The sequence below is a fragment of the Taudactylus pleione genome, unplaced genomic scaffold (genome assembly GCF_031769625.1).
Source record: "Taudactylus pleione unplaced genomic scaffold, aTauple2 ptg000535l, whole genome shotgun sequence".
Lineage (NCBI taxonomy): Eukaryota > Metazoa > Chordata > Amphibia > Anura > Myobatrachidae > Taudactylus > Taudactylus pleione.
This window is the reverse complement of record NW_028284937.1, coordinates 2,993,762-3,006,262: the sequence shown is the minus strand read 5'-3', so window position 1 is coordinate 3,006,262 and position 12,501 is coordinate 2,993,762. Positions and strand designations below refer to the sequence as shown.

The 12,501-nt window shown below is 43.3% G+C and overlaps 1 protein-coding gene across 3 annotated transcripts in view; it reads left to right on the top strand.

The window, feature by feature from the left end:
• LOC148501051 (myosin-binding protein C, fast-type-like) overlaps positions 1-12,501 on the top strand; it is a 157,899-nt gene that overhangs the window by 119,414 nt on the left and 25,984 nt on the right. For all 3 annotated transcript variants that reach the window (XM_088450919.1, XM_088450918.1, XM_088450917.1), the window contains 5 exons: positions 3,894-4,082; positions 6,264-6,398; positions 7,695-7,862; positions 10,654-10,742; positions 10,983-11,178. In XM_088450919.1, the coding sequence (XP_088307045.1) occupies positions 3,894-4,082; positions 6,264-6,398; positions 7,695-7,862; positions 10,654-10,742; positions 10,983-11,178 (777 nt within the window). The remainder of the gene's footprint in view (positions 1-3,893; positions 4,083-6,263; positions 6,399-7,694; positions 7,863-10,653; positions 10,743-10,982; positions 11,179-12,501) is intronic.

Here is a 12,501-nt window from a genome sequence, read left to right as displayed (position 1 = left end):
TAAAGTGCTTGGTTTGTTAAACTGTGCATGTCCTTTTTAATATCCCACATAAGAGTGGGTGGGAGGGACAATTCCATCTTGCACCTCTTTCCTTTACATTTGGCACAATTTGGGGCATTGCCGACTGACATTATTATTGTTTATTAAACTGCCATCCTGTCTTCCACTGCTGTGTGGCAATGTTTCATAGATGTCCTATATTTTTTTAAACTGCCGTGCGTTTGTGCCGCTGTTCTGTTGCTTACTTTAGCCAGCCAGCTCGCTGCAGCCTTTGGCCTATATTGGTGAAAAATAGTGAGTGTGAGCTGAGAGGTGGTTAAAAATGCCTAGAAATGCCTGAAAAGGATTGTTATTAATAATAATAATAATAATAATAATTTTATTTATATAGCGCTTTTCTCCTAAATTAACTCAAAGTGCTTTACATTTGCTTTTACAGTACAAAATACAAAATAAGCTTAAACAAGGGACATTAGTGAAATGCTTGGGTGAAGAGGTAAGTCTTGAGTCTATTTTTGAAGGATTCTAGAGTGGAGGCCTCTCGAACTGTGCGGGGAAGTGAGTTCCATAAGGTTTGAGCCCCAAAACTGAAAGTTCAACCCCCAGACGAATTCCGGGAGATTCTAGGTACTGTTAATAGTCCTTCATCAATGGATCACAGTAATCGAGTGGGACGGTAAGGAATCAGAAGCTGCTTTAGGTACCTTGGGCCATGGTCATTTAGGGCTTTGTAAGTTAGTAAGCCAATCTTGAAAACAATTCGCCATCTGACAGGCAGCCAGTGAAGGGAGTAGAGAGTGGGTGTTATGTGGCTGAAACGGGGCTGGTTGGTCCAGTCCACAGAATTTTTCAGGCACTCAATTAGAATCCCGTGGTCCACAGTATCAAATGCTGTTGAGAGATCCAGAAGGATTAATATTGAACAATCACCTCTGTCTCTTGCCATCAGAAGGTCATTAAACACATACCAGGGCTGTTTCAGTGCTATGTCTTCTCCTGAATCCTGACTGGAATGGATCGTAAATATCATGAGTAGACAGATGGGTTTCCAGTTGCATTGCCACTACTTTCTCAATGACCTTTCCTAGAAAAGGAAGGTTTGATAATGGTCTATAGTTGGTCATGCAGTTGGGGTCTAAATTAGTTTTTTTAAGAAGTGGTCTAACAATTGCTTCCTTTAGTGGTTCTGGAAAAATGCCTTTTTGCAAAGAGCATTGAACTATTTTTGCAATTACAGGGCCATTCATGTCCATACACCCTATGAGAAAGTTGGTTTAGGCAGGGTCCAGATCACAGATGGTGGGTTGCAACATTCTGATAATTTTGGCAATGTCTTTTACATCCATTATGTCAAAGCTGTTACAGGGAGACAGGTGGCTTACCTTGGCAGGCTTGGTAGTTTGGCAATCCTTTGATGGCACTGTGGGGATTCCAGCCCAGATGGACGATACTTTATCTGCAAAGAATTTTATTTTGCAAACTCATTGCATCTTGACTGGGAGAGGGTTTCATCAAGCTGCAGGCATGCTGGTTTGCAAAGCATCTCCACTGTACGGAAAAGCTGAGCTTACCTATTGTTTGCTGCCTTGATCTCAATTGAAAGGAACTCTGTTTTCTTATGGGTGATTGTTGATTGATATTCTCTAATATGTTTGTTTAGTGTTAACTTATCCTTTACCAGGTTAGTCTTCTTTCATTGTCTTTCAAGTCTATGCCCCCTTTTTTTGAGTTCACTAACACTATTGTCAAACCAAGGGGCTTGACAGTGTGGTATGCGGGGTCGTATACGCACTGGGGCGATAATATCCATTGCAGCTGTCACATCTCTGTTATAGTAATAGACTAGAAAACAAGGATCTTCACAGGCCCCCATTACCGCAGAAAGATCCAGGTTTGCTGCAAGAGCCTGGGGGGTCATGCCCCTCCTTGGATGATACCTTGTCAACTCCATGGGTAAAGTTCTATTTTGAGGGGTTGCAACTGAGAAGCGAATTGAGTGGTGGTCTGACCACGTGACTGGGTTTATATATATATATAGGTCAGAGACTTCTAAACCAATCTGGAAGACAAGATCAAGAGTGTGACCACTTATATGAGTAGCTGAAGGAATGACTTGTGTAAGGCCCAGAGCATTCACTGTGCACAGGAGATCTTGGCCAAGGCGAGAGAGCTCATCATCAACCCATGCATTGAAATCCCCAAGGATCAGCCATCTTTGATGCTCCAGAACTAGTCCAGCAACAATATCTACAAATTCTTGTAGAATTTTTTTTCCATTTCCAGGGGGGCGGTAAATGAGAAGTACTCTGAATCCTAAATCTGTAGAACTCTGAGCAGCAATGCACTCAAATGAGTTATTTCCATTGGGTGGACCCTAAGTTTAAGTTCTTTTTTAAAGCAGATTGCCCCTCCCCCTCCCCTGCAGTTAAGTCTTGGGTTGTGAATGACATAGTAATTTGTTGGAACTGCAGCTTCCAAAATAGGAGCTGCATTTTTGTCTGTAATACAGGCAAGATCTGAAGATTCAATAAGGTCAGCAATTGTAGCAGTTTTGTTTCTTATAGATCTGGCATTACAAAGGACGGACCTGATTGGGCATACCAGAGGGCTTGTAGTTTTCTTCATATTGAGTGTGGGGGCTCTGGGGATGTCAGTCACAGAGCGATAGTTTACAGGTCTGTTCTTCCAAGCACAGGGCCGTTAGATAGGTACCACTTCTATTTGTCTCCTATATGAAACTGGTGAACCTGAAGGCAAGGAGCTTACGTGATTACAGCAGATAAGAGACTTTCGTCCTCACTTCCCACGGTTAATAATACTGTAGGAACAAAAACAGGCCCAAATTATGTGGTTTTAGCTGTTTATATAATTTTTTGGAAAAAATCCAAATCCAAAACCAAAACCTAAAAACAAAACACAAAGGAAAAAAATCCAAAACCAGATTCAGATCCAAAACCAGGGGATATCCAGATCCAAAACCAAAACACAGGGGTCGGCGCACATCTCTATTTTGTAGTTGTACATGTATTGTGTGTTGCAGGTGGTTCCATATAAGTGGCCAAGAGAAACTTTATATGACAATGCATGTAGCCATAAGGACCATTGTGCCTTATAACCAATACAGGGATATGGCACTGATTATACCATTTCAGTGTATATATCTCTGATTTATTTAGTTTCCCAAGTATATAATGGGAGTGGAATCGGTACAATTTACCGGCGGATGGGATGCCGGCGGTCAGAAGACCGACAGCGGCATCCCGATGTTGCAAATCACAACAGGGGCCGGTAAGTAGCCTATCCCTCCCTCTCTTCCCCCATAACCCTTACCCTCCCCCGGTGGTACCTTTCCCTAACCTCCCCCTGGTGGTGCCTAAACCTAACCCCCCCTTTCCGCACCCTAAACCTAACCCTCCCCGGGCGGTGCCTAACTCTCAATTCCCTCTGATGGTGCCTAACCCTAACCTCCCCTCCCCACAGCCTAATCCTAACCCTCCTTGGTCGGAGCCTAACCCTAACCCACCTTGGCAGGTCCCTAAACCTAACCCCCCATCCCCGGCCTTACGCTAACTGAGAGACGCATACTTACCTTCGGGATGCCAGCGGATGGTATGCCAATGTCGGTATCTTGATTCCTTAGGGATGCCGGCGTTGGTATTCTGACGGGCATCGCATAACTGATGTCCAGCATCCCGTTCACCGGCATCCTGACTGGATCCCAGTGGGGAGTCAGGGAGATTGCTACATTTTTTTCAGGGAGTCACCCTGAGAATCAGGGAAAGTTGGCAAGTATGGGTTTGGTGCATTTGACACTTCTCACCATATTATACATGTTCCCTTTGCATTAACAAGATGTGCTTCTAATACATGACTGCCATGTGTATTTTTATTAGGCTATTATATAGAAAGGAAAAAGAAAGGCAGTCAACGATGGATGAAGATGAACTTTGAAATCTACAATGATACTAAATATCAGTCAACAAATATGATTGAAGGAGTCTTGTATGAAGTTCGAGTCTTTGCTGTCAATGCCATTGGCATTTCTCTGGAGGCGAATACTACCAATCCATTCATGCCCATTGGTAAGGTGCCTCTTAATACCCAAACTCAACATCTGTGGTTACAAAGTCACCAGTATTAATTCCAGTTAAATCCCCCAAAGAATCCTTGTCTACGAAAGGTTCTAAAATAAAATAAGGAGGGACGTTCTCTCACTGGGCAAAAAAGAGCAAGTAATTGTGTTTCTAGACAAACCATGTAGCAATGCAAGGGGGGCAAATACATTTCTTTTGCATGCAGGATAATTTTGCATGTAGCCCACAAATGCTGGGAAGCTTTATTTTTTACACTGCAATTTAGATGTCAGCTTGGACACGCCCCTCCCACATCTAAATCTCTCTGCACATTTTACACCTGTCCCACCTACAGTTCAATATGGTTTTACGGGTAGTGGAAGCAGACGTCATCTGAAGATGGCGAATGCTACCGCAATCAAGTTCCGAAAAAATTATATTTTCGGAGCTTGATGAATTCTATCCCCATACTAGTGTATGGGGACAGCGGGCCATTCCGCAAGAGGAAGGTAAGCAGGAGATATCTGTGATACTAGTGTATGGGGACAGCGGGCAATTCCGCCAGAGGAAGGTAAGCAGGGGATATCTGTGATACTAGTGTATGAGGACAGCGGGCCATTCTGCAAGAGTAAGGTAAGCAGGAGATATCTGTGACAGTAGTGTATGGGGACAGCGGGCCATTCCGCCAGAGGAAGGTAAGCAGGAGATATCTGTGATAGTAGTGTAAGCAGGAGATATCTGTGACAGTAGTGTATGGGGACAGCGGGCCATTCCGCCAGAGGAAGGTAAGCAGGAGATATCTGTGATAGTAGTGTATGGGGACAACGGGCCATTCCGCCAGAGGAATGTAAGCAGGAGATATCTGTGATACTAGTGTATGGGGACAGCGGGCAATTCCGCCAGAGGAAGGTAAGCAGGGGATATCTGTGATACTAGTGTATGGGGACAACGGGCCGTTCCTCAAGAGGAAGGTAACCAGGAGATATCTGTGATACTAGTGTATGGGGACAGCGGACCATTCCGCAAGAGTAAGGTAAGCAGGAGATATCTTTGATACTAGTGTATTGGGACAGCGGGCCATTCCGCAAGAGGAAAGTAAGCAGGAGATATCTGTGACAGTAGTGTATGGGGACAGCGGGCCATTCCGCCAGAGGAATGTAAGCAGGAGATATCTGTGATAGTAGTGTATGGGGACGGCGGGCCATTCCGCCAGAGGAAGGTAAGCAGGAGATATCTGTGATAGTAATGTATGGGGACAGCGGGCCATTCCGCCAGAGGAAGGTAAGCAGGAGATATCTGTGATACTAGTGTATGGGGACAGCGGGCCATTCCGCCAGAGGAATGTAAGCAGGAGATATCTGTGATACTAGTGTATGGGGACAGCAGGCCATTCCACAAGAGGAAGGTAAGCAGGAGATATCTGTGATATCTCCTGATTTACCTTCGTGATGAATGACCAGAACACTTAATTTTTACAATTGCAGGTAAAAATGTGTATTTTCACCTGCTTTTGTAAAAATTAAGTGATGATGAATAGGCCCCATAGACACAATTTCCACTTGGAATTTCTTTACAAATCTGGTAAAAATGGCAAATAACTATGTTTTAACATTTCACCAATTTAAAACTTAAGGGGGAGCAGCTAGGAAGCACTACATGTACCTTTAGCAAAATAGGTCTATTTTATATACAGGTTGAGTCTTCCATATCCAAAATGCTTGGGACCAGGAGTATTTTGGATATCGGAATATTGCGTAATTTGGAATATTTGCATAAAATAATGAAATATCTTGGGGATGGGACCCAAATCTACACACAGGATGCATTTATGTTTTATATACACCTTATACACACAGCCTGAAGGTAATTTTCTGCATCAAAAAAAGTTTGTGTACATACATAAAATTCATTTATGTGTCATATACACCTTATACACACAGCCTGAAGGTTATTTTATACAATATTTTTAATAATTTGTGCCTTAAACTAAGTTTGTGTACATTGAACCATCAGAAAGCAAAGGTTTCACTTTCTCAGTTATGCTAAAAATATTCCGTATTTCGGAATATTACGTATTTCGGAATATTTGGATAAGGGAGACTCAACCTGTACAGTAATTCAGTGTAACTAGATGCTAGTTTAAACCAATTGTAAAGTGTAAATATACAACAACACTATATAATATTTCAGCTCCTACTAGTGAGCCTCTGCAGTTGAAGGTAGAGGACGTCACAGATACAACCTGTACCCTGAAATGGAGACCGCCAGATCGTATCGGAGCTGGAGGAATTGATGGTTACCTGGTTGAGTACTGCAAAGAGGGATGTAAGTACACCTGGGGCTAAATTTAGTAATCCACGGTTTATCAAAGCCACCGACTATTTTAGTATTTATGTCTGTTGCCACTTTAAATTCATCAGTCAAGCTGGCAGTCATTGTAGCAAGTAAATCTACCCTGTACCTTTCCGTGAATCGGAACAATATATCGTACGGATCGTGCAGTGTATGCACCCGATTGCATATGCACGATGGTCGTTCATCGATGTGGTGAACGACTAGTTGCTGGTATATGCAGCATGTAACAAATTATTGTAACATCGTACACTGGATCGCTCAGTGTCTATGGTGCACACGATGTACCATTACATTGCACCGCCGGCTGGGTCACACATGATATAGTATGTACCCAGCTTTACTCTCTGCAGTCGCACACTTGTATGCATTAGCTTTCTGGGCACATACAGAGTGAAAATACGCAAGAAATAGAAGGGGTATAACTCACTATGCATGAGCCCCTAAATGTGTTGTTATGGATTATAGTTTATGGTTTTTATATTTACGTTATTTTGATTTGTAGAATTGTTATAGAATTGTTAATGTACAATACTGGGTTTCAGTCAGCCCTTGCTTTCTGTATATCATAGATACAATATTGGCGCTCTAATCTACATATATTTAAATAATTATTCCTTGCTAATAGCTAAATAAATGTGGTAACTGTACACAACAATCCTACCCTGAAAGATTAGACAGAGCGCTTAGACAAATTGTTTCTGATAATGGGCCTGATGCTGCAAGGAACGCAGTTGCTAATACGCACGCAATCGGTTGAATGTTGCGATCCGCGTATGCATCGCAGTGTGTGAACTAGCAATTGCGATTGGAACTGCGATTGCAGAGTCTACGCAGACCCAGAGCAGAGTGAATGACAGGAAGTGCCGTTTGTGGGCGGTGACAGGGGGGTGGTTGGGCGAACACAGGCGTGCGTAAATTATCCACGGCATGGCCATAAGCAGCCATAGCACCGAGAGCGTGCGTGGCTCGTGCATGTGGGTCCTATGTTACTGATTTTTTCGCTATGTTGCGTTAGTATATGGATGCGAGTAAGGGGAAGTGGGCGTATTTATGTTAGGATGTGATCGCAATGTGAATGCAAACATTTATATAACACCAGATAGATATAAGCAACTGCTGTGCGTGCGTATTATTATTACGCAGAATTGTTATTCATAGTGAATCAGGCACAATATACAGTAGCTGCTATTCAGTCTACACCTACCATCTTTTTTATGTTTTCCCTTCAACATTGAACTTTTAACATCTTTTCTATGTGTATCTTAGCCGATGAATGGGTTGAGGGCAACAAGGAACTTGTGGAAAGATGTGGATATACTGTGAAGGGTCTTCCTACTGGAGAAAAGCTTCTCTTCCGGGTGCGTGCTGTGAATATCGCGGGCAAAAGCGAGCCAGCCATTTTCGGACAGCCGGTTACAATACGGGAGATTGTGCGTAAGTTACTTTACCCGTTCATATGCCAAATATAATCAGGTGCAACGGCTCTAGGTACAGAAACTTTCTACATTTCCAGGATTTCCTGGTCATAGTTTATATGTTTGATACAGTATTTCATTGGATGTATTAAAATTAAAAAATAAAAATATATATATATTTAGTTGTAGAAAAAAACATGACATGAAAAAAAAAATCTAAACAGGTTTATTTGGGCTGTGATGTGATTTCTACAGGAGAGGAGCAAGGGATTTAGGTGAGCTATTAGTATTATTGTGAAAGGGAAGGGATAGTAATCAAAACCATGAAGCCTTGGATTCAGAGCATTATATGGTGGTGTTTCCTATTTTCTTTTTGTTTATTATATGACTGATCATTTTTACTGGGCAATTATTTGATGAACATACAAATACACTCATGCACAGTTTTACATGTTGTACTATACCATATCCTGGAGCATTACTGCAGCAGTGCTACTAGTGGCAAGATGCCATTCCAGGCGGAATCGGTATGACATACTGCCGGACGTGAGCCCGGCGGATGTAATACCGACTCTGGAAAACAGAAGAGTGAAGATCCCAACAAGGTAAGGAAATATACTATCCCTAACATTCTCCCCACCCTAACCCTCCCTTAGGAGTACCTAACCCTAACTTCCCCCCCTAGTGCCTAATCCTAACCTCCCCAAGGGGTGCTTAAACCCAACCCCTCCTCCCCGCACCTTAAACCTAACCCTCCCAGGGGGGTGCCTAACCTCCCCCAGGGGTGCCTAACCCTAACCCCCCTTCCTCTAGCCTAACCCTAACCCTCCCGAGGGGGTGTCTAACCCTAAGTCCCCCCGGGAGCTCCTAAACCTATCCCTCCCCTCCACGGCTGTCTGCTTTCGATGCCTGGCTTACCCTCGTTCGGTATGCCGGGTGTCGGGATTTTTGTGGGCAGATAATGATGGGCGTCGGGATTTCGACTCCTATCATTAGTCCCATGCCGGGATTTGAAAGTCGGGAAGCCTGCGGTCGGCATTTCGACACGGCCTCCAGACCGCATACCATTCCGGGCACCCTGCTAGCCAGAGTCCTGCACTCCCGCTCGCAGACCGTTAGTTCCGTCCCCGACCATACCCAAGAGATCTCTAACAAGTGTACAGTTACCTACACACACAGAAGTCATCCATCATTTTTATGTTTAACCAATATTCATGAGAGTACAGCCTAGGTATTCATAAAAACTTTGTCTGTTTGCACTTACGACTAAAAGACTGCATGTAGTTCTGACCACAAAATTCCTGCTTCCACTATGTGTAATTGTCAGGTACTGCACTTTTTTTTTTTTCCGACATTATGTAACAATTGGTTGCACAATTAGTCAAATAAAAAACAAACACAGAGGGATAACATGGGAAGATATGTCACTGGTATTATAAAGGACAAAAACTTACCGAGCCTTCGTCAGGAGCAACAACACGCAGTAACTATAGGGAGACAATAGAGAATTATGTTGTGTTTGCAGATACTAAGCAATATGGAGCATTTACCAACCAGGAGTTTACATGTTTTTCAGTGTTGGGTGGACAGAAGCAGAATGTAGCAGGATGTAGGGAGTAAGCACAGTGGACAGGCGTTTAAGAGATCCAGGAATGAGGTGACCGGATTTTAGAAAGTTGTAACATGCAAGAAATAATATTTAGAATACAAAAGGCAGTTGGATTATATGATGCACAGCCCAAAGTTCCCAGATTGTTTGAAAAAGATTTGGTTGAATTGTTAATGATGACAGTCAAATATATTCCATGTGTAGTGGAGATTCCCAGTCTGCTGCAAGCTGTCAGGTGGCAGCATAAATTAAGTGGCCAATCAGTTTGGTGTTTTGTAGCACTGGGGGGAACTAAAGGGAGTAAATAATATATAGTAAGATGTGGGAGATTAAATTGTCAGACTGAGCGTGCTAAATCAGTCATGGTGTCCCAGTATCTAGATCATTTAGAGCAAGGCCACCAAATATGCAAAAATGTACCAGCGGTTGCACACTCCCTCCGACAACCATCTGATATACCAGGAATCATCCTATACAATCTATATGGAACATAGTACCAGCGGTACAGCAGTTTATAAGCATTTTTCTTAATCCTCACACGTATGGACCTGGAGGCAGTGTGTACCCAGATCTTTGCTAATGTAAGAGAAAAAATGAAGGATAATTTAACAGTGTGGTCTTCTATAGAGACCCATGATTTTAAAGAAGAAGGCATATTACATTGGAGGCACTGGGCAAACTGGACTGATTGGTAATAGTAATAGCACTTAAAATGAGAAACACCCAGTCCACTTCACTGAGACGAATGTTGCAGGAGCTTCAGACGTATTCTGGGACATATTTAGTTCCAAGTAAAAGCTAAAGTTATATGTTGCAAAAAGCTTAAGGTTTGAGGGTGGACGGTGGGGAGGTCTTACAGGAAAGGCTTGAAAAAGTTAGAGACATCTGGGAATTTTTTTCATTTTAACAGCATTAATGCGCCCTATGCACAAGATAAAGTGTGTGTTCCAGCGGACTAGGAAAGGAGACAAGGATCGCTTGATAGACCTGATGGTAATTTTTGGTGATGTCAACACCAAAGTATTTAAGTTTTTGATGATGACATCTTAAGGGAAATGAGTTTCAAGAGAAGATCTGATTTTAAGGTAGTAGCTGGAAATCCAACACCTCCGTTTTTTGAGTCCTAATTTTGTAACCAGAGAGGGAGCCGTGTCTGCTGGCTCAGATCTTATTATGTACTGTCCTTTCATTTTCCCAACAGAATCACCGAAGATCCGATTACCCCGGCAGCTGAGACAGACATATATTAAGAAAGTAGGCGAACAGGTCAACCTAGTTATCCCCTTCCAGGTAAGGTGAAGTGAAAGTGATGGATGCGATTCCTTTCACATTTAAAAAAAAATACAATTGGATTGTAAACAACTAAGAACAACTGAGTGATATATAATACTGGCATCATTTCTGGAATAAATACCAAAATATATATCTTCCTGTAGTCCTCCACTACTCAGTAGCGATGTAGGCAAGTGTGACGCAATGTAAAAATGGGAAGAAATATTAACTAGTCTTGCTATACTTTTATTAAAACAGGGAAAACCAAGACCAAAGGTCACTTGGACAAAAGAGGGGGAACCGGTGGATCTTAAGAAAGTCAGTATCAGAACTTCCGAGTCGGACACCATCATCTTCATCCGGTCCTCTGAGCGATCACACTCAGGAAAATATGACCTCTCTGTACAGATTGAAAATATGACAGACAGTGCATCAATAAACATTCGTATTGTGGGTAAGTGTTATATAAGCTTGGACTTCTGGGTCGTACTGCTTACATTACATAGATGTGTCTTCTGCTTTTGGCTTATTTGCATGTTGCTACCGGAAAGTGTAATTTGACAATCTCCCTAAATATGCTCATTCATAATCTACTGTATTCCCATTTAGTTACAGTAGCCGTCAGTCAGTATGGGGAGTGAGAGTCATACTGTTCTAGATGGTGATATTATTAATAACATTGCAAATCTAACGCTCGGCAAAATGTGTGTGCACAGGTCTGTTTAATTACATTATCCTTTGTACTATCCTGTTTGAAAATGTGTGTTAAATGCTTTAAAACAGTGGTCAGGGAACAGGGGTAAATTACCCCACATGGGGTAAAAATGAAATTCCTGGGGGTAATGGACGGACAGCCGGGAATGCATATGAATCATTCTATGAGATAGAATGATTCATATGCATGCCCGGCTGTGTTGCAGGGAGGCCCTAAGCCGGACGCCCCGCTGAGATGTTATTACCAGCGGGCGCCTGGCTCCTTCCCTGCAGCGCCATGTTAGCGGGAGGCTGGAGTTCTCTTCTGAACTCCAGCTTCCGGCTCTCTCCATGTGCACTATGGGAGAGACGTCATGACGTCTCTCCCATAGTTCCGAGGAGCAGCCGGGCGGACAGGACGGCGGCGGATGCAGGAGCGGGGATTAAGGTAAGTGTTTTTTTTTGTACAAGCAGCACTGCAGGGTCATTATATGGGGGCACTACTACAGGGGCATTATATGGGGGCACTACTACAGGGGCATAACTATGGGGGCACTACTACAGGGGCATTATATGGGGGCACTACTACAGGGGCATAACTATGGGGGCACCACTACAGGGGCATAACTATGGGGGCACTACTACAGGGGCATTATATGGAGGCACTACTACAGGGGCATAACTATGGGGGCACTACTACACTGGCATTATATGGGGGCACTACTACAGGAGCATTATATATAAAACCGGACCTCGCATTAAGGAGTAATCAGTCTAACCAGACTGATTACTCCTTCCCGTATGAAGCGCACAGACGCTGTTTCATCCTTTGAAGCTCCGTGTCTGTGCGTTCATTGGCTGAGAAAGGTCAGGCCCCGCCTCTCAGCCAATGAACTGCTCCTCCATTGTACTCAATGGTGGGAGCCGCAGGGTTACTAAAGTTTATCCTGCGGCTCCCACCATTGACTTCAATGGAGGGAGCCGTTCATTGGCTGAGAGGCGGGGCCTGACCTCTCTCAGCCAATGAACGCACAGACACGGAGCTTCAAAGGATGAAGCCGCGTCTGTGCGCTTCATACGGGAA